Genomic DNA, 22,469 nt, shown 5'->3' with positions numbered 1-22,469 from the left:
ACTCTGATGACCATTAAAAATTCCTTTCCAGCCATCTGAACTGTAAAGAATCAGACTTGAAAAATACGGATTATGGATGCCATTCATGCTGGGACAATAGCAGTCACCCTCTGTGGTTGATTGGCAGGTAATATTTTACCCTTATTATAATATAAAAAGAGGGACACTGGAGATGTCACTGAAAATGGTGCATGTAAGTTAAATATAGGCTGTCCTCCAACCTTTAGACATGCAAGCTGTGAGCCCCCAGTTCACAGTAGAGAGCCTCATTCATTCAATTCATGTGAACTGTCACTAATCTCTGCTCAGATATTAGATTATTATGAGTCATATACAGAAATGAATCTCTGCCTTTGGAAAGACAGGGGCCATGTGGCAGGGGCTGAATTGGCAGTGGTGGAATAGTGGATTGTATTAACCTTAATGATCCTTACTGAGTGAGTGTTTTACTGTTATATTGTCAGAAGATGCAGCCAATCTCAAAAGCTTCAACTTTTTAAAAAATGTTTTTATTGCTAAATGGAATATTATTACGTTTGGGAAACAAATACCTGCTTATTTGACTAATAGTAGGTCAGAAAAATGTCTGTGTCAAACTTGTGTTGTCATCATTATCCACAATAAGTAACCAACAGTTCATTGTAATCATCAGTTATTAATGTGTACACTAACATGTGCAATACTTCAGTTGTTGGTCGTATGTTGAATGTGCAATATCCTACTACAATGTGCAATACTGGTGCAATATTACTTTCCTGTTATTATAAGCTGTAGTGATTTTTATCAATGCCATTGGTTTTATTGTGTTTTGTTTGTTTGTTTGTTTGTTTGTTTTTGTATGAGTGATGTAAGGTATGTAAGAAAGTAAGTATGTTTGAGAGATAAATGTTTTGTGATGCAGTAATGCTGAGCCCGAGATAAATTTCCCTGAGGGGATAATAAAGTGTATCTTATCTTATCATTGTATGTTTTAAGAATAATTACAAGTATATATTTTTCAACATATAGTCTTAAATCCATCATTCTAGACGTGAAGACATATCCTCTTCTTTGAATATAAGCTAGTTTATTAAAAGTAGTACTATCTTTATTCTGTAGGCTACCACTGTACCACAAGTCCCAACTATTATGAGAAAGTCCAACATGAAAACGTGGTATAAAAGCAAAAGTTGAAAAAAAAAACGGATTCTTTGACTGGACTATCTATGACTGCACCCGTTTAAGAATTGCCACATTGCCCCCTTCCGTTTAAAACATGTAGGTACATATATCACAGTTTTTCATCGTGTATGCAAACGTTAATTTCTCCTCCAAGCATCCCAAAAACTCTCTGTAAAATCCCTGTAATACATCTTTATGGGCTTAATATGTCGGTGGTAATCAGTAGCTAGTTTACAGTAAGCTTTTTGTGTAGCATTGTCTACATTTGTTTTGTTTATATCTTGACAAACGTGCATTTTCTTGTACTTAACCCCTTACCATTCCTGTAAATTCCTGTAAAATTAGGCTAAAACGCCTGTCCCAGGCTTACCCAAAGTAAATTGAAAACTGCTCTTGAACCATTTGGAGTACATGCATGGTTTTGGTTTCTTTTGAAAGGTAACACAGAAGTTTTTTCCCCAACAGAAGTCGGAACACACTGAAGTAGAAGGTATTATTTCCGCCTTCCGCCTTGTATTTTGTATAATGTGTCCTGTGTGTTTTTTTTTGCTTTGTACTGTTTGTTATTGTGCTGATATATGTTTTAATTATAAGGGACTGCAGATGAAAATTAGCTTTAAGCTAACTCTGGTGCAGTACATCAAATGTTAACATTTATGTTTAAAACTGTACATTGTCCAAATAAATACAACAATTATAATGGTGTTTTGCCTTCTTAAAACTAAACATTTTGCATATAAAAGAGTCAAAACAACTGCTATGGTGGAAAGGGAATTTACATAAAAAGCAAGCAAACTATTTAAATTTACATAATTTCCTTGTTGTTGCTTTACTGAACCCATTAAAACTGCATAATGGTCATTTTCATCATGTTTGTGAACTTTCTGCGACCATTAAATTTACAGTTGCCATAGTAACCGATAGCAACACCTTGGTCCGTCCACAAAATCCGTTCGTCTTTTTGGTCCGTTTGTAAAGATATCCGTAGTGAAACAAGTAAGTTTAGGTGTCACACATATACCGTCACAACCGACTGGGAAATTAGCTTAATGTAATTTGGACGAAGTTTCGAAATTCCCGAGTCTCTTCTTGAATTTTAATCGACAACATTAGAGGAACCACCATTGCTGACGGTATTTAAACTGAAAACAAGTAACTGACAATCTGCCAACGGTAGCGACGATTTTTAACGTGTCTCCGTGTTTCAACGAGGAGCAACTCAACCTCCGCCTAAGCTAACTAGAACAACCTGTTCTCGTTGGATTCAGCCATGGACGCGTTTGTAAAATTTACAAATCAAAGTCAAGGAAGGGACCGTGTTTTCAGGTAAGTTGTTTGGAATATTTGTGACTTGGTTCTAAGTACTAGTTGGTTCATTTATTCGTAGAAGAAAGTGACGTGAAGTTACAGTATCGAGCGCAGACAGTACGAGCTGAGAGATATCGATTGACAGAGAGCAAAGTTTCTCTACCCCCCTCTACTTCTTTCTTTAAATACTTTTTTTTTTTTTTTTTTAATTTCAGGGCAACCCAATATGCATGTGCGCTGTCGAGATACTTACTCCGAAACAACCCAGAAACAAAGGACTTGGTGGCAAAACTTAAAAGTCTGGAAGCCAACATGAGTGCTGGACGTAAATGTGAGTATAACTGCATTAACGTTACTAAAATTAAAAACATTTTCTATATCTTCTGCTTCTACCCTCAAAATTCTTCTTTTAGTGTCTGATATGTATCTTGACACATCCAAGTTTTAAACAAACAAGGAGTTCCTTAAATAACTGGACCATATGGGGCTGCAACTAATGAATATTTTCATTATTGATTAATCCCTTGATCATTTTTTTGATCAATGTTTAGTCTATAAACTGAAAAATATCCATCACAGTTTCCCAAGCCCAAAATAACACCCTCAAATTGCTTGTTTTTGTTAAATCAACAGTCCAAAATCAACTTACCATATTATAAAACAGAGAAAAGCAGCAAGTCCTCATATTTGAGAAGGTGGAACCAGCAAATGTTGGTCATTTTTGCCTGATAAATGATTTATTATCAAAATTGTTGTTGGATCATTTTATCAGTAAACAAAATAATTTGACTAATTTAGCTCTCCATTTTTACAACCCTCTGTCTCTTGCGACAGCCTCATTCACTAAATTTTTCTGGATACTCTCCCACTACTTTGTTAATAATGTGGTGAGCCACTCTGCTGACTCTCAGTCAAGTTAAGTTATCCTCCAGATTCACCATTTTATAGTCTTGTGTGCACAAATGCAATGGAAAAAAAGGCTCCCTTCTTTTCCATTAGTCCATCCCTTTGACGTTTGCATAATATTATCATAACACCATGGTCTGCCTCATAATGATCTGAAATTTTCTTTCCACTGTTTCATTGCCCTCAAAAACCCTGTCTTACTGCGGATTTTCTCTGTAAACACAATAATATCTCGTCAACAAGGTCAGTATTAGCTCTTGACGGCCCACTCTTTAAGGCCAACGAGAAAGCAGCTGAGTCACAGTTTTACTTGTTGGACTTTCTCCACATCCCATAAAGCCCAGTCTGTTGTCAGTAATTCAATAATCTCACCCGTTTAATGAAAATCATGTTGGAACTGACACCTTTTTTCTGGGAAATGTTGTTTCTTTAATGTAATAGATTAAACCTACCACTTTCATCATAAGGGCAATTTACTGGTAAAGTACATCTACTTTTATTTACTGTTATTTCACATAACAGTTACATGTTGCAGAGCACTGGGCTCCCATGGTCATGAAAATCAGGGAAAAATTTTACAATTTGAACATGTACACGCAAATGTTTTTGAAGATTATATGAAGTCATTAAAAGTCAGCAAAAGTTGTGACATTTTATATAATGATGAAACTAAAGAAGGATGTGTGTCTGAAGTTAGCAAAATGCAAAACTTTGTTGCATAAGTTTCAACCCTATTGCCGCGACACTAGATTTTACCCCAGGAAGTTGTTTAACAAGCCACCCGGATTCTACATATCTTGTCTCATTAAATAGATGACAGAATAAACATTAGCCACACTCTAAATAATAATTTAAAAAAATAGCATTTGCTGTGTGAAAAAGCACCTCAGCTTTTTTCACTGAAGGTTAATATTTTATCTCATGAAATTGTAAACATTTTTAAGATGTTCGTGATGGAGGTGGTTTTCATTTCAGGGGAGGGGACCCTCCTCCACTATAAAATGCTGCGGTAAACCTTTTATACACGATGCCACCAATAAATCAACGCTTTTTCTGAAGTCTGTAGTTTTTTTTCCAACTGTGGCTGTAACACTAATGACCGTACGACTGGCCTTGACAGCTCATAGGATAGCTGTACTTTACAACCTAGGGTGAATTTTAAAACTTCTTGAACTTTCACAATTTCTGCTTTCAATATGAATTTAAAATCTCAGAGACTGACATGAAAATGAAGGATAAGGTGCTGCCTTAGAGCAGGGTCAGGCAATACCTTGTCCCTGTTGATGCTGTTGCAGTAGAACTGTATCAGGGCCAAGTCTGGGCCACAGAACTAGGCCAGGCTCTGTTGGTGCGCCACTTAATTATCTGCTCTCTTCATCAGAGCTGTAGCCACAGGGCTCTCCTGCCTCTATGCCTGGGCTGCCTGGCTTGAGTAATTGTGGATGAAAGAGACATGCTGGTCTCACAGTTTAAAACAGCTTGTAAGAGGTGAATTGACTTGTGACAATGGCTTGTGATGATGCCAATAACTTGGTTTCTGAAGGGTTCAGATAGCAAAGAATGCAAGAAAGAGTCAGAATAGATTACAGTATATAGGCACACGATGACAATGATCTCTTTCCCTCAGAGAGACAAATTTAATCAGATAAAATTGTAGTTTGGTTTAAATGTAGCTTAACTGTATTCTGCCACAATGAAATGTTGGTCTGACATTTCATATTAAGATTTCTGTTCTAATATCCTCTTTTCTCTTCCTCCTTTTGTCAGTGTTCAGGCTGGGAAATACAATAAATTCCATTGAGGCTGCTAAGCGAACCATGCAACTCTCTGACCGAGTGCTGTGCCTGTGCCTTACTGTGGCCAACATCAACCGCGCCCTCTACTTTATCTGTGACAATGTACTTTGGGCCAGAAATGTCGGCCTTATCCGTGATATCGACAAGGAACGTTGGAGTCTAAGTGCCTCTCGCTTCTACCTCTTCTCGCTAGTTATGAGTGTGATCAGAGATGTTTATGTTATCGCCCAGTTAATGGTACAGAGAGCAAGAGATAAACACTTTAAACAGAAAATGGATTTGCATCTCAATGAGAGCCCGGAAGTAGCTGAGGTTGTCATTCCCCAGCTGGATGCTTTTCTTTTTCTGCTGTTGGAGAGCCTAAAATCACATCCCGCTGTTGCCTTGGACGCAGTGAAAAATATCTGTGATCTCACCATCCCTTTAGACAGGTTGGGGATATACCAGTCGAACGCAGGAGTGGTCGGATTTTGTGGCCTGATATCCTCACTGATTGGGATTGTAACCCTCGTACAGCCCAAGTTAAAAATCAAACCATGATAATGAGGGTTATTATAGGTTGACCAGCTGCAGATAAAAAGGTTTATGACAACATACTGGTTTGTAAAACGACTTAGTGTCATCTAGCTGGAGCTGTAATAGTGGTTAACTGGTGTTTACCCGGTGCACAAAGTAATTAAGCAGCACAATGCTTTACTTGGCATTTAGGTTTTACACAAACACAAGCCAGCAATAACTGAAGGCTTGCAAGTGTCGAGAATGACTTAACTGAATTGTTTTGGGAAAAAAAATTTAACATGATCTTTTGAAATAGACACAAATTTTACTTGACATTCAATGGGGACCAGTTATGGACTTACACACCAGGTAAAAGGGAGCAAATCAGGTTTTTATAGTAGCCTTATATTTTTTTGTTTGCATCCCTGTCTTCTCCAGCACCACACAGTCCATCACACCAGCAATTTTCTAACTACTGTATTTGCAAAATAAGGGCTTCCTACTGATATAAGCTGTGATGCACCTTTCTTTTAGAAAAACTTCAGTTGTTAATCGGGGTGGCATAGTCACCTTAAATCTAGCGTCTTTCACTGCTCTCTGGGTGGCGTAGTCATCTTAAATCTAGCGTCTTTCACTGCTCTCTATTTTGTGATAAAATGCTGCTAAAAGTTTTACTTGTACGATTCAAGTGATGAATAAGCTGCTTCTCAGCCAAAAGTTCTTTCAGAGGGTTCAGGGATTCCCTCTCGTTATTTATTTTTCATAATGCCATTCAAAGTCTGGACTTTGACACTCAGCAGGTTATAATTATGTTAACTTAAAGAAAAATGTAAAGAATTGATTGAGTACAAAATCCTGCGACTGTAAAATAAATAAATAAATAAATAAAAACTATGCAAAATGTGTTACTAGTTTTAAGAGCAAATCCACCTAAATAATGTGTTTACAATTACATTCTTAACATGTTGTCTAGTAATTGTGTGTTTATGTATGTTTTTTGAACTTTGTGACACAGAAACTACCAACTTCCTCTACTAAATACGACAGCTTCAGTCTTAAAAGCTGCAGTTCAGATGAGTTAATGTTTTCACTGTCACAGTTGATTGAAATGTTAATAAAACACTTAATAATAAACAAAAATAATTTAGAATTGTGTTGTTGTTTTTTTTAAAAAAAAACAAACAAACAACTTATTCATATATTTAATGCTGTCTGTGTAGTGATGAATGGAAAACAGTTGTTCAGTTTATCAGAAGAGTAACGCTGCCCTCTTGGGGAAACATGGCACATTGTCAAATTGAAAAGAGCTTTATTTTCAATTTTACTGAGACAACAATACATTTTTTTTCTGAAAGCTTTTCTCAAGAGGATGACATTGTGATAAAGCATCCACCATCAAAAATTGCAAAAATATATTCCATTTCCCTTTCACCATACTTTGAGTTTCGCTGTGAAAAGAATGAACAAACTATGCAAAGACGAATCCCATAAAAGAACAAACACATACAAAGCAATAAATAAAGAAATTTGTTCTCCTAGGTAGATCAATTGCAGTGATTTATAATAGACAAAATGTTTGATTTCACATTTCCATTTAGGACTTGCTTTTCCAGTACCAACAAACCAATTAAGCGCACCTGTAAGAAACATGTGGAAACAGTTTGCTAGGCTGCAAGTAAAAAATAAAAATAAAATCCAGGCCATTCTTTCAAACATACATGTATGTAAGTAGCTAACATTAGATGCAGTTTAATTGGTGTCCTGGAAAACCTTGCATTTTTAAAATGCCAAACTTTCATAACTGGAAAATTGCTCTAATTAAATATGATATCATGTCCCTGTACTTTTTACACTTTATACAAGGAATCTGATATCAACTCCACGCACTTTGAATAGTGGCAACAGTGTGAAACTACAGTTGTGTAAATACTGCTAGCCCAAGTTCTTTTTTCCAGAATACCAATGATAGTTACATGCAGAGTTGCTCTGCTTTCTGAATGAAAAGGCACCTCCAGTAGTTAGCTCCTGCAACAGTAAAAAACATCACAGTTAGCACTTGAGAAGCCCCTTTCACCAAGGGTGTGGTTTCCCAAAAACAACAAGTTAACACGACTGGTACGATGATCATCTTACAATTACTGATATTTTCCCCACGATGCAGTTTGTCTGATTACATATTTAGCGTACAGTTGATCAGTATCACTCTAGTGGTAAATGGGAAGCCCTTAATCTGATTTTTCTTTCTTTTAAATTGTTTCTTTGAAGGTCTAAAGAGTGTTTTGTAGACATTTCCATCCTGCCATGACTTTTAAAAATGTGTCAGTACCTTTCTGTTTAGGATGAAAACAAATTCCTTTGTGAAATAAATTGTTTTGTGTTTCTGAGCTGGCCTTGCACTCTTGTCTTCTGATACAAATGAACTGTTGATTTCCAGTTCCAGTACCAGAACAAAACAAAACACAGGTGTTTTCAGTTATGTTGACTGATCAGACATTTTCTCAAGTTGGGTGGAGCGACAGTATGTAGCACATTTGCTAAGCTCATCAAAATCGTATTGCCAAAAGAATCAAAAGAGTAAGAGGTCTGGTCCTGAGAAGAGATCCAAACAGCCAGAATAATGAAAACATGCCATTAAGTGTACCAGAGCTTTAAGAATCCAGCTTTGTTTTTTTAAGCTTTCAGGCCATTTAATGCTCAGAAATGGAATCTGGACTTACAATTATCATTTTCCAATAGTCAGTGCTAATAAATATTCCTTTCTTGGAAACTTTCATATGTGCCAAGACAGAGCAACTGATGCTAGTCTCAAATCCTTCAAACATCCCAGAATACAGAAAGAAAAATGTTCAAATGCATAAAGAGCTGCTAAATATGTGACAGAAAGCCCACTCAGTATTTGCACTGAGTAATCAAGAGAAGCAAAGTCAATTATTTTGTATAGATTTCTGCGATAATTCTTTCTTTTGATAGTGGCGCTTGATAGGATTGGACAGTGAATTAAATTCCTCTACAGTTCATGATTATCTGACAGAGACAAAATAGGAAGAATTGTAACATTATTAAGATGTACAGAGAAAAAAAAAACAGAACAACTATCCAGTAACTGAATTTTCCTTCAAACTAGAAGACATTTAAACAAATAGTGTGAGAATACTTTAAATTGTGCAGGTTAAACGAAGAGCATTTCAAAACAGGGGTACCAGAATCTTGGAAATGTCTGACATACATGTTAAGGCAAATATTAGCTTCATTTTCCCATTTCAAGCAATTATTAAGACAACAGTTGTGAGTACAGCTACATGATGCAAAGGTTGAGAGAACACTGAAATCTGATCACTATCTTCTACTTTAGGCCACAGCTAATTAAGGTGAAATAAAAATACATGTGGTTATTCAGATGTCCCTGCTTGGGTACAAATCATTTCAGAAAGTCTAAAAGCCTCATTAGCAGCCCCTAGAGGTCGGCCTGCTTCTTACACCCAACTGAACCAAAGTGGTTTGAACCGAGTGACCTAGCCGACAGCAGGCCGACATCCTCCCCACGCTTTCTCTGTGGGGCTAAAAATTACACAGTCCAATTTGTGAAAGGCATCTTTATCACATTCAGCAGAATAACATCAAAATGTAACACTCACTGAAGTGAATTACCGTCATTCAACTAAATCCCATATTAAATATCATCAAGACTTCAACCAAAGCAGAATCATACTAAATGAAAACGTTTGGACTAGGTTGATTACCAAAAAAAAAACACGTAAGGTTTTAAAACTGCATGTAAAGTGAAAAAGTGTGTTTCATAGAGCAACTTGTAGTCATTCATTTACAAAACAAACCTGTTTGTAAGCACAAGACGAGAGAAAAACGCAAGTTGATAATGTTTTTTCCTTACATAATGAAAAGGCAATTCTTGGTAGGCTACATGTGGGTGAAATTGACACTAATTGTGCACGAGCACTATCTTGAAACCAGCATGACGGCACTGGGAGGAGTGGTTTTGTGGCATTCCAACATTTCTTAGAAATGAACAGGACAATGGCAGAAAGCTACATGATAACAATCCTTATGATCAAAGTCCAAAGAAACTGGTCCTATCCACAAAATGCATGTTCTGCATTTTGTGATCGTAGTAATACACTGAGATAAACCTTTGAAGTGTCTTAGTCCTGCTGAAATATAGGTTTTGTATGGATGACAAATTTTGTGTTGCCTTCACAAGATGAAATCAAAATTTATGGCTTGACCATATTACTGTCATTATGTGACCTTTATTGTAACTAATTCATTAATAATGTGATTGAATGTGTTGTGTCAACATGTGACTTTCTATCAACACACAGCAAATAAACAGATTCCTTTGTTTGTTAAATATAAAGACTTTAGTAGCATTTGTTTCCCCTAAGATTGATTGTACCATCAATTTAATACTTTTTATAAATCCACACTTTTTAGTTCTGACAAGATAAAGAATAGAATAAAAATGCAATTAGGCAGGAAGGATCGCATCTGTTTTGCATTTCAGAAAAAATGGATTTGGCTTTCACTGTGTCATCTGGCCTTTTCTACAGCAGAACAATATCCAGCCATTACAGCGATAATCATTGTTGAAAACCATACTGTTAAAGGGCAACATTTGATCACGAGTCAGTGGTCTTAGCTCATTTTTGAAAGACAACCTCGCTCCTCGACTCCATTAACACTCGGAGGGGTAAAGTGAATAGTGTTTCAGCGACTCTAGGACCCAGCTGGGCAGTCTTTGGGTCTAGTACGAGTCTTTTGGTCCAGTCATATTACACCCTGCTGAAGGTAGAGGCCAGTTACTAGGAGAGTTCCTGTGCTCGGTCATAATCTGTGATCAGACCTTTGATATGCGACAGTTTCTGATGGAGGTACTCGCATCGCTTCTTCTCTTCCCGATACCCAGGAAACTTCTAAAAGAGAGAAAAAGAAAAGAGGCACTTGTGAACTTTCAGTAACACACATCAAAATCCAGCACAATGGGCCTCATGCAAGAACATTATCATATTTTCTATCCTAAACTTCTCTTACTTTTTTCAGTTTCCAAGTATGCAAACTGTCTTAAATTGCTTGTTTCAACCTCACGAATGCCGCTGTTCATGAATAGAGTAGGTGTGCTCTTGAGAAATGATCATCAGCATAGTCTACACTCCCAAATTGTTATATAAGGCTACATGTTTTGCTCCATTTCTGGACAAGTTTCAAGATGAATACGTAGCAAATGTAGTTGTGTCAGTAGGCTTGTAGTATTACTCAAAAAATGAGAAAATATTTCTGCAGCAGTCAATGCTGTGATGTTACAAAGCCATACTGTGAAAAAAATAAAGAAGGAATGGTTTGACAAGTTAGACATCCAAAATATGGTCAAGGGGACATAACAGTCATGGAGATGGACAAGAGAATAAATTCCAGTTCAGGTGACATTACAACAACTGTTGAGATGTATTGTAAATTGTCAAAATTCTAATGCCAATAAAACCTAAAAAGAAAAGCTGCTGATGAACCTTTCAGTACATTGGCAAGCCACGATGCACACATGAATATAAATTTTACATCTGCGTCTATTTTAATCTTGAATTTTTTCCTTTGTTGATTCCCTAACACATTTAAACTCCAAATTATTTTATATTAAAGCAGTATGAGAAAGGCAGACTATCTACATGACTCGTAAAAACAGACCTGGACTGCTAGCAAATTTTGTACATTCCCGAGAAGAAAATTTATTTTATATAGTTCTCTTAAATCCCTTGTACATGCAACTTAAGAATGAATACGTTCATAAAAGTGGTTCTCGCATGAGGCCCAATGTATGATGCTCCAAGTGTTACATGAAATTGAAATTGAAAGTTTAAATAATTCTTACTTTCTTATACTTTTTGTACTTTTGTAGTATTTGGTCCTCCATAAGCTGAAAAGATACAAAAAAAGGTGTTACAAGTGCAATGTATCTGATCTGTTTTCTGTTTGGTGTTTTACTAAAAATGGAGCCATAGGCCTCTGGTGCTAACAGTACCTTGTACTCTTGTGTTCCCGGTGAGAGTGTGTTGATCTTTGAGCCCAACTGAACAAACATCTCTGTGATAGCCCCAATCCGGTCATGAAGCGCTCTGTATTCGTCATACTCAGAACAGAAGTCGTCCTTATACTGTTGACGCTGCTCCACTGCTGTTATGGTGCTGTATTTTCTGAAAGAGGAAAACATTAACTTACTGAAAGCTGTCATTTAAAAGCAGAAGTGGTCTTTAGTTGTTTCCCTACATCTTCCAGTAGATGGCACTGCAGAATGATGGAGCGAGACTTCTGACACGTCACTGATTCAAAAGCATGATGTGTTGACCAGATGTATAAATATAAGACATAAGATTATTTGTTTTCAAAGTCATTCTCAGTGAAGCTTTGTGACAGCTCATTTAGACATGTGTTCTACTTCCCTCTATTTATGTCAATGTTTTGAAGCTGAACCTAACCCTTTTGGGACAAGTCGGTTTCTTTTCTCAACAACAGTGGGTTAGACTCTGAAACCTAAACTCCCCAGTGACAGATGATATTGACAACAACTCATGTGGACCCACTGATGTTGTGACAATTTTTTGAACTTCCATCCCTGAATCAGAAAACCTTTCAGTATCTGGGAATATAACATATGAACAATTGGGGACCCAATGTGTATTAAAACTCACAATAAATAGTCGGGCAGTTCCTCTGTTGCGGTTCGATTGACGGGTGTTTTCTCTCCTTTGTGGTCTGTAGAAGAAAACACATACACATTGAAAAAAAAGAGTTAAAGCAATCCGTCAATGCAAATGCGATAATGCACCCATCATATCAAGGCTGATAGAATCATTTATCACTGTCTCTGATAAGAGATCTGATCCAAGGCAGGCAGTGACGTCAGCAGCCCAGAGTAGGAGGCAATGCCGCCTGCTGACTCGCTCGACCGTAGGTCACCCAGCTGTTCCACAGTCAATCATCAACAGACTAGACCGGGGATGAGGACAGGAGGCCGGAGAAAGTGTTACAGTCCTAACAACACTCACTGAGCTCTATAATGAAACTATATGAATTGCTTTTTGTGGGCATCTAGCAAGAACTGTAACTCAACCTTGGACCCTGAAACTTGAGGATGTTTTCCTTTCTGCTGAATGAAAGCTGATAATGTCTTGGCCAGAGGAAATGATATAAAACAGATTCATGACAACACAATTGGATACATGAAGTGTGACAAAATCCTACAAAGAAGACAGTTTTATAGTTTTATTGCCATTTACCTTTGAGATTTTCTTGGTTCTGCTTCAGGTCTGGACTGGTCTCTATCCAGTCTGGTTTTAAGCGCTCTCGTTCCTTGTCTTTGTGCTTTTTGGACCTTTTCTTTTTATGTTGACCGTTGGTGAACTGTTGGTCAGTGCAAATGGAGCTGTCAGTGTGTGGGGGCTTGGGGCTGGGTGCAGTAGGAGCTGGCCCTGTCCTCTCCAGTTTGGGAACAGCAGATGACCCGCTGAGTTTGTGCGGTGAGTACAGACCATTTGGGCACCCCTGGAGATGATTGTTGGTTTTGTCGAACTCCATTTTGATGTGTACACTAGTGTTTCCGTGACTAGAGGAGCTATGAGCCCCATTGGTCCCATAGTCTCCATGAGAGGGCGACTGCAGAGGCAAGCAGTGGTCTAATAGTCTTTGCTTTTTGGGGGTCTGACAGTTGGATGGATCCGAGGGCAGTGGGCGTTTCTAGAGGTAAAAATAACACAGTGATTTTTTTGGCATTCATGATTAGGATATTACACAATGTGCCAAAAGTGCCTTTAGCATGAGCATAAATAGATTTTTTTACTTTAAACGACTAATTAAATTAGATTAAATTTAAGAGAAAATCAATACCACCCTCATGTCTGTACAGAGCATATGTAGCTAGAACCAGCAGCTGTTAGCTTAGCATAGCAAAAACACTGGAAACAGGAGAAAACAGCTAACCTGGCTCTGTCCAAAGACAAGAAAATCCACCTAAAGCATCTCTAAAGCTCACTAATTAACACTGTATATCTTGTTTGTTTAATCCGTACAAAAAATTAAGGGTAAAACGACAATTTTCCAGTTTACATGCTAAGCTAAGCTAAGCTAATCAGATGCAGACTCCGGCTACAAAGTTACCATACAGACACAAGAGTGGTATCGATTATTTCATCTAACTCCTGGCAGGAAAGAACTATTCCTTTAATTCCAGTCTGAGCTGTATTTAGTCTCAAGCTACTTAATGTAATTATAGAAAGATTTAGCAAAAAAATAGCTTTATTCAAATGTGTATCTGCAATAGAAGATTCCCTATCTATTCTCAGTTTTTGAGAAAGAGGCAGTAGGGGAAAATTCAATTCATTCAAGGTGAATAATTACCACAGAGAGACTCTTGGCAGGACTGAGTCGTGAAGGAGAGTCCCCAGGAGTTTTGTGGAATGAATGGTTGGACTGAGGACTCTTCAACTGGCTACTGTGGAGTGGCTGAAGTTTCCTGCAGAAAGATTAAGAACACAGCACCTTCAGTTGGACAGTAACTGCGAGGTAAATGGGCTGTGAAGCTAAACAGGAAGAGGGAGTATGTAGGTCATAAAGCTTGCTTTGGCAGATTTATGATGAGCAAGTGGATGAGCAATTATCTTCTATAATGACATGGCTTTCCGAGAAAAGGCAGAAGTGGCAGTTTTTCCAAAGAATAACTGATCATTACAACACAAAACGGGCAGACTTTTATTTAATCAAAGCTTTTTGCATGTTTCTCTGGTATGTTTTTTGTTTTGTGTCTCTGGTGATACAATCTACAGGAGGCAACCACAAAGACTGAACACAGTCCAGTGAACAGAACAATAGCAGCAGATTTAACCTCTGTATGACCAAACCCTCTTCTCTGTTAATCTGCTTCCTACAGCTCCTTCCTCATACGGACGCCACTACAACAAGTCACTCCCCTCCCAGTGGATTTACGCAGCTCTCTTAATCATACAGTTAGTGTGAAATTCGGAACCATTTTAACATTAACATCAATTAAATAACAGTAGTGAGAAAGCCTGAATAAGATGAACCCACTGTGACAAGTATAAACAACAAGAAAAAGAGATCTAGAGTTTACAGTATTTTTTTTTTTTCATTTTATTACTTTATTTGACAGGGATAGTGCATATTAATAACATTTCTGAAAATATGCCAGAGTTAGCCAGAAAGGATAATTTACAGGCTATCGCAGTTTTATCACACTTGGCAAACAATTTGATGACTTCAATTTTCCAGCTTTTTACACTTAGCAGGGGTTGTGAACAGAGGGGGTTGTGCAATCAGCCAACAAGACTTGTACTTTTTCCAAAATGCTCATGAAGCACATGGCCTGCATGTTTACTGGCAGGCAGAGGAAACGTACGAGGGAGGAAACTCACCCTGAAAAGCTCTGCCTTGCTACTCTGAACCTTCCATGCTAATGCTATTTGGCAACACAGTGCCGGGAATATTTTCTTCTGCTTTGATGTGTCCATTAAGAGATTCATCAGTGCAGAGAAGGAGTCATTTAGAAGCTTCACTTTCAGCATGATCACAGCAGACTTCTACATTAATTCAGTGGCCTTTCTGTATTTAAGCCAACACTGTCAAAATGCATCCATCCCTTAGTCTTTTCTATGTCATCTGCCCAAATGGGTCTCTAAAAGTCTAAAGGAACTTTGAAGCATAGTTCAACATTTTGGGAAATACACTTATTTCCTGTCTTGCTGATGGTTAGATGAGAAGATCAATATCGCTCTTGTATCTGTTAAATACAAGGCTAGAGCCAATAACTTCCTTAGCTTACCACAAAGATCGAAACCAGGGTGAAACAGCCAGGCCCCAGGCAGTAAGCTTGGCAAGAAAACAAATAAGCATATTTCCCAAAATGTTGAACTATTCCTTTCAAAAAGTCAGTAGAACATTGTTTTACACATTTTTAAGTCTCTCAGTGGAGCAAAGCATTAAAGAGTCTGTATGACTTTCATTTTTGTGTTTTATGGCTAACTTGATACCCACCTGATAAGGAGCCTATGGATGAGTTGCTTCTCCTCCTCTAAATAGCCAGGCCAGTCTCTCTGGACGTGTCTATAGAGCTCATCCTTCAGAGAGTAGCTGTGGTCTTTAGGGTTCAGCTTACCAACCTGAAAAACCAATAATTCCCAATATTAATAAAGCAACGGAACGGGGACAGTCCTCAGGAAAACAGATCAGCTGAGGCTGTTAAAGCACCAAACACTGTTAAAGGGGACCTATTATGCTCATGTCCAGCTCTATATTTTTATTTTTGGACTCCACTAGAGTAGCTTTGTATGATTCATAGTTCAAAAAACTCATTATTTATTTTATACTGGCCCTTTATGCAGCTTCAGAGTTCCTTTTTTTTCCGAAACAGGCCGTTTTGGATTCCTCTCTCCTCTGCCCCACTCCCTAAAATCCCACTGTGTTCTGATTGGCCAGCTTCAGGAAGCTTCCTCCAGCTCTGAAGGCAGCATAAACAAACTATAGAAGTCAGATTTCGCTTCTTGTTCTCGTTCTTTACTCAAAATATAAACTTCTCAAGTACATCCATACTTGTTGGAGCTGAAATCTGATCTGAAATATGTGAGTGGACAGCGTGAACATCCGCAGCAACAAAGATTACAGCAGGATGTCTCTGTTTGGTAAGGCTCATTACCTGCTTATTGTCTGACATCTTTATCCTATCTGTGTTCAGCTCTCAGTACTTTTGTAGCTTCTAACTGAATCTCTGTGCTTTGAAGTTTAATTTCTCTCTGTGTTCCTGTTTGTACTTTTAGATATCTGCCTTATTTTACTGTTTGCTGATTGCTTTCAGCCATATCAGAGTCGTATGAAGTTACTGCTGATTAAAACCCCACATTTCCTGCTTTTGGTGCTTCATATTAAAAGCTTTTGTGAAGAATTTACAGGAAATTAAATGTTATCCACTGTTTTAGCAGAGCTTCGTTAGCGGCGCTATTCTTCTGATAAAACCAGTCGACACAACAAGATCTGGAGATATTTGGAGCTCTTTGTTCAGCAGATCAGTTAGAAATAATGCAAGGAGGAATAGTACAAGAGGAAACAGCCACATAAATGCCATAATGTTAGCGGACCGGAGCAGTGAACTCCCAATGAGAGCAGCTGACACATGCTGAAGTGCTGCAGCAGATGACCATACAGTGTTTCCCCTACAATTGTACAGGCCTGGTGGGCCACCAGGCCAACGAGAGGCCTCACCGGGCCATAAAATATTTTCTTGAATGCTAAAAAAAACGCCAAATATCCATTCATTTGGAAATCAATAATCATTTGCCTTTGGGAGCCTCTGTGCAGCACTATTCTGAAACGTGAGTCAACCTCTGTGTCATTGCCTAGGAAACTCTTGACGTGATGTGAGTGCCTCATCTCTTTATGGGTTTTTTCCAGTGCATACCACTAGGCCTGAAAAAATTCTAGAGGAAACACTGCCATATAAAGAAATGGAGTTGACATCAGCTTGGTTTGAAAGTAGAAAAAACTTTTGGAAACCGAGCATTCAGAACAGTCTGAAGCCGGTGCTTTTTACTCACAGGGATTACTTCTACGTACATTTACCTCATTATTTGAAACTTTGGCCACGATTAATATGAACATCCGACATTGTAACATTATACATATGACTGAAAATAAGGAAATGCATAATAGGTCCCCTTTAACCTGCAGTGCTGCAACTCCACCTTATGTCTAAATAAAACAAGACCTGTTTGCAAATCAATGGGTCAGAATTGTTTCCATGGTAAACAGTTTAACCCTGCCCTTCTACAACTTAATCCTGCGGATACAAATCTACCCAAACCAACCACTTTCAATTCTGAAAGTAGCCAGATCCCAGCTAGAGACACCCCACCCCTCTCCTGTCAAAACACAATCTTTTCCTCCAAAGATAATTAAAGCACAGCCCTAATTACAGCTACCAGCGGCGGCACAGTCCCTCTTGATGACTGCAGTGGGACACTCAAACATTGTGAACACAGGAAATATGCCTGAAATAAACTCACTGACATCACATTTTCAGATCATAGTTTTAAGCTGTACAGCAGTGCTCTGTTCATTAGTATCATTAGAAAAATGGCAAATGAGGGACTAGTTTGTGTTTGAAGTTTTAACCGACTCCAGTCACACTTATTAAGAATCTTTTTACACAGATGTTGATGTCTCATTTCTTTTTTTCTCAAATTATGTTTTTTTTAAGATTATTTCATATAAACTTACAATAACAGAACATTTTGGTATTTTCTTCTACTTGTTGCATTTGAGGTTATTTATCATTAGTCGACAATGTGTTTACATAGCAATGTGCCAGATGTCTCACCTCATCCAGTACTGAGGTCAGGTCAGACTTGTCCTTTGGACTTGCCCGCTCCCTCTCCAACCACAGTAGCAGCTCAGGTTTCCTGTATGGCTTTAAGGCCAGGAGATGAATGATACGATCCCTCAAGGGCCTGTGTGCCACAGGGCTGGGAACCAGGCTCCTCTTGTTGCTGGGGGAGTGCTTGTTGCTGCTATCTGAGCCTGATACCAAACCCTGCTTCCTCTGGACCTTCACGCACTTACCTAAGATCAAAACAAAAGGGACACACAGCAAAGTTTAAACATGACATTTTCTGAAAGATAAGTGCAGGTTGCTTCGGTCAGTGATACTGAATCAAGACGTTATCACAGCAGTAATCTAAAGCTGTTTTTGGATGGCCATACAGTCCCTACCCTACACAAAACTAAAGAGGAGCAAAGAGATTATAACTGATCTGATAACAGGATTCACTTACGTTGACTGTATCTTATAATAGCCAAGCCAACATATCATTCCTAATCCAGTCCTCTGGACAGTTATACAAATCACACCCTGATTTTGAAAGACAGGCCTACGCACAAGAGACAACCTAATACGTTTTATCTTCATTATATCTCTCAATTGTCATGCAACCTGCTTTATGCAAACGTAACAGATACAGTATGTGTAGCACTTTCTGCCCAATCTGAAAAAGCAATTTACATACATAAATACCTTGAATGGTACTGTGCTCATGCACGTTTGTGTTGGTGTGCAAAGGCAGTGTTGCTACGAGTGGAAAACAGTGAAAGGGTTGACAGTAGGGTTAGCCCACTGCTGAGTAAACAGAGGAGCATGGAAACTAAAGCAACTAACACACAGAGGCCCTTTCTTCCTGTTGCAGAACTAATTCAGTTTCAAGCAGTGCTTATAGATATCTGCAGACCGTAATCTCATTACAACTTTAAGCCATACTTTGGAGGTTGCTATAGGTCGCAGACTAACAGCACTTAAAGGACAACATGGTAGACTGTCATACGTTTAGTTTTCATAGTTTCATTGCACATGTACTTACAGCACCAATGTTTAAGCTGTAGACAATTTGCTGTATTTCACATTTGAAAGCAGTGTACAGCATTTCTTCAGATTCAAAAGGAGACTTGTTATATCTGCTTCGCAAATTTGCTACAGTCTTGCAGGAGCATGTTTCAACATCTGCCTTGGACTAAGTCGTGAAGATTTTAGGCAAATATCCTCCCTGCACTGAAACAGCCTGTATTGCCACATTTCAAACACGCAGCAACTACACCCATTGAGGGTAATAAATTAATGCAGCTTAGGGGAAGTTTTTATGAGTCTCAAGGCAGTTTTTGTGGAATGACACTTACCACGACGGCAGTGATGTTTTACTTAGAATAACTGACATGCTTTACAGTGTGGTGAGCGTTGTATGTAAATGAGCCATGAGAAAGCAACTGTTAGCAACAGAGTATCAACATTAAATACTAAAATAATATATTGGACAACTTCATAACTTTTTAATTTCAAAAAAACCAAATGTTTCCAACACCACGTGTGCATAAATTTCAGATTCCTATTCGTCAGTTCTTCTTTTCCTATGAATACTGCTGAATTTTTAAATCATACATTATTGTCTAAATTGTGGACATTTTTCTGCTCTGCAGCCTATAATTGTGAGTTGGTAAATTGACTTTTTTCTGATGAGTGTAGCATTACTGTACCATAAAAAGACAGTCAGTCACCACAAAACAACCGTGTGCTCTCCACTGCATATAGCACATACTGTGATCCATAACCCATTTATTTCACTTTCTGCTGTCCAAGAGTAGAGGAGGACAGTTATATGCTTGAAAGATAAAATGGCATATCCTTTAAGTGCATGTTTCTAACCAGGAACTCCCATGTCTTTCCCAGCATTTACTAGATGTATAAATGTGCCAGATATATTACATTTCTTTTGTAAAAGTCTCTGAGAGACTCTTTCTGCAGCAAAGTGTGGCATGTAATGTGTAGAAACTGGTCCCAACAGCTGGCTTGTACAGCAAAACCTTTAAACATTATGTTATAGTGATGGTCTGCACAGCGGGTTTCCATTCATAAAATATAATCAACACAAGCATTTAAACTCACACAGGATCTCTAAATGTCATGAAGCCTCATGGCCAGATCATTTATAAAGACCCAGCATGGTTTTTTTAATTGACAATGACACTAAAACCACAGCTCAGGCATGGAGATGGTTAGTGAAAGAAGAAAATTAATAGCAAAATGGATGTTCTTCATTTCAGGCCAAGACCACTCCAGGTTAACTGTGGCCTCTCCTTAGATGATACTTAGAGGTATTTTATCAAGTGAAAGTGAATTAAATCCCAGTCACTGTAATTACATTTTTAGGCACAACCTGATCAGCATGAGACTTGTTACTAGCACATACTTCTGGCAAACTCAATCACATTAATGGTGCTGGCAGGCAAGCTGGCACGGTGCCTGAGCAATCTGGTCAAAATGAAAGGAAAATTACAAGAAAGATGCATCCCTCTTGCATGAATAATTGCAACACAGTGCTTTGATCAATTATGTGATAACTTCCACACCATATGGCAATTATCAGCAGGATGAAATGGTGAGAGGCAATAGTTTAGAAGCTTTCTGGGAACATGAAAACTCTCCGGTTATCTGTCCTTGATCCCTACGTGCTTCAAGGCTGCCTCGTAAAACTGATGCAGGAGCGTACAATAGAATGTAGATACAGCTATTGGACGATAGCTTACTTGGCCCTGGTTTGATCTCAATTGCTGAGCGGCTCCAGATGTCCTTCTCCACCTGAGACATGCGCTCCCGTGTCGTCTGGTAGGAGTCGTCTGTGGCACAAACTGTGATCTTGTCCTGAATGCTGCCCTGGCCCTCCAGGTGATCCCTGCCCTCCCTTTGTAGAGGAGAGAGAGAAGATTTTAGGGTTTAAGCTTACAAATTCTCTGGCTCAGCTCAATCAGCTGGCTGTTTGTCAAAAACAAGCATTAGAGATACTAGCTGTTGTAATTTTGTAATATGTGGTGTTGTCTGACACACACATAACTGGTTCTGTGACTTGTTTCTGCATGCAGATTCTAGTCCTGTCTTATAAAACATAACTTTAAACAACAAGTGTGCAGTTAAAAGGGTAAAATACTCCAGGAGAAATAAAGCAGCTCTAATGTCACCCTTTGACCCTGCATGGCCACAAACACTACCTCTCTGTTCTCAATTATTACTGGACACACCTTTCAGGTTACTTGTGGCATGACGGCCTTTGGGTGTTATTGTAGCCTTGTTTGAATATAGCCAGACAGTGTACTGTCTGTTGTTGTAGTGTCTAAGAGAGAGGCCACTGTCTGGTAAGGCCCTGCGGTCGCAGTCTGACACCAAATTTACTACGAATTCCATTCGTGGTTGACTGTTGAAATAGTTATGTGTGCTGCTTACCCTGAGACATACTGGTGAATGCAGTCGAAGCTGGACTGAGGTTTGTCTTTGCTGTCACTGGAAAGGTAGAACGAGAAGACTCTGAGTCCATCGGGGGATTCAGGGGTCGGCGCTGGGATCTTCACGTACTAATCAAGACAAAAAATATGAAATTATTAGAAACATTGTTTAGAGGAATAAAACATTTTTAATGAGAGGTTAACACCAAGCCAGTTCTTCATTTATCTTTATAAAAGCAAGTCATGGTCATTTTTAACCTTTAACAATTTTAGTGTTCCCTCTAGTACACTCTGACATGCTTGAGTGTATCTGCTAGCATTGCTAATTTGAGTGGTGTGTTATGTAATGAGCATGTTTTATCTCTCCCAGATGTAGCCTGATCTGATTTAATGTAATATATATCAAAGTAGAAAAACACTGGATGCAACTTCTTTTATTAAACCTCATGAGAGCGATCTTGACTCGCTGGTTTCTTTTCTTTTTTTTTTCATGCAATAAATGTGACCTAAATAATCTCCAACTTGGGCCAGTCACAGAGGCCACATGGTACCTCCCAGGTCAGGGATGATGACCTGTAGCCAGTCATGGGAGGAGGCTGTCTGAAAGGCAAAACATTACAATAGTATAACGGACAGCTTTTTCTCTTGGGTGATAACCTCCTCTGTCATCGGCTGTCCATGGCTCCCTAGCAACAAACAAGCCAGCAGGGTGAAATCTATCTCTGTCAGAAACCTGTTACATAAAATGACCCAAAAACCTACTTCCACTAAAAGGACAGTTCAACATAGAAAGTCATTAACCAACAGGTAATATGTCCTTTAAAACACATTGGGCAGCGGCTCTCTACTACACTGCCTGCAGCTGTGTTTCAGCCTGAAAAAGGAGAGTTTAGTACTTTTGTTGATAGAATGTCCTAGATTCAGGAGACGCCCAATGATTATCACCCATCCTTTACAAGCATGAACACATGTTTA

The 22,469-nt window shown here is 38.5% G+C and overlaps 3 protein-coding genes across 5 annotated transcripts in view; 2 read left to right on the top strand and 1 right to left on the bottom strand.

Annotated features, from left to right (window-relative positions):
• The first annotated feature begins 2,105 nt into the window (after positions 1-2,105).
• Positions 2,106-6,813, top strand: pex11a (peroxisomal biogenesis factor 11 alpha). The gene is made up of 3 exons (XM_042412998.1): positions 2,106-2,487; positions 2,685-2,800; positions 5,143-6,813. The coding sequence occupies exons 1-3, from the start codon at positions 2,432-2,434 to the stop codon at positions 5,709-5,711; spliced, it is 741 nt and encodes a 246-aa protein (XP_042268932.1). The 5' UTR covers positions 2,106-2,431; the 3' UTR covers positions 5,712-6,813.
• The window catches only part of fkbp16 (FKBP prolyl isomerase 16), a 70,430-nt gene continuing 50,678 nt past the window's right edge, over positions 2,718-22,469 (top strand). Inside the window, exon 1 of one of the 3 annotated variants that reach the window (XM_042412997.1) lies at positions 2,718-2,800. The gene's annotated coding sequence lies outside the window, so the exon portion shown is untranslated. The remainder of the gene's footprint in view (positions 2,801-22,469) is intronic. The other 2 variants (XM_042412993.1, XM_042412996.1) reach the window with 2 other exon arrangements.
• Positions 6,962-22,469, bottom strand: part of LOC121898085 (RNA polymerase II elongation factor ELL) — a 30,738-nt gene continuing 15,230 nt past the window's right edge. Inside the window, exons 3-12 of the mRNA XM_042412991.1 lie at positions 21,496-21,623; positions 20,805-20,959; positions 18,055-18,296; positions 15,720-15,844; positions 14,070-14,184; positions 12,953-13,409; positions 12,365-12,428; positions 11,698-11,869; positions 11,548-11,592; positions 6,962-10,597 (exon numbers count right to left, since the gene is read on the bottom strand). Coding sequence (XP_042268925.1) covers positions 10,487-10,597; positions 11,548-11,592; positions 11,698-11,869; positions 12,365-12,428; positions 12,953-13,409; positions 14,070-14,184; positions 15,720-15,844; positions 18,055-18,296; positions 20,805-20,959; positions 21,496-21,623 — 1,614 coding nt within the window. The 3' untranslated portion in view covers positions 6,962-10,486. The remainder of the gene's footprint in view (positions 10,598-11,547; positions 11,593-11,697; positions 11,870-12,364; positions 12,429-12,952; positions 13,410-14,069; positions 14,185-15,719; positions 15,845-18,054; positions 18,297-20,804; positions 20,960-21,495; positions 21,624-22,469) is intronic.

The sequence above is a fragment of the Thunnus maccoyii genome, chromosome 5 (genome assembly GCF_910596095.1).
Source record: "Thunnus maccoyii chromosome 5, fThuMac1.1, whole genome shotgun sequence".
In the NCBI taxonomy this organism is placed as follows: Eukaryota; Metazoa; Chordata; class Actinopteri; order Scombriformes; family Scombridae; genus Thunnus; species Thunnus maccoyii.
The sequence above is the reverse complement of the archived record's forward strand: the minus strand, read 5'-3'. Positions and strand labels throughout refer to the sequence as shown.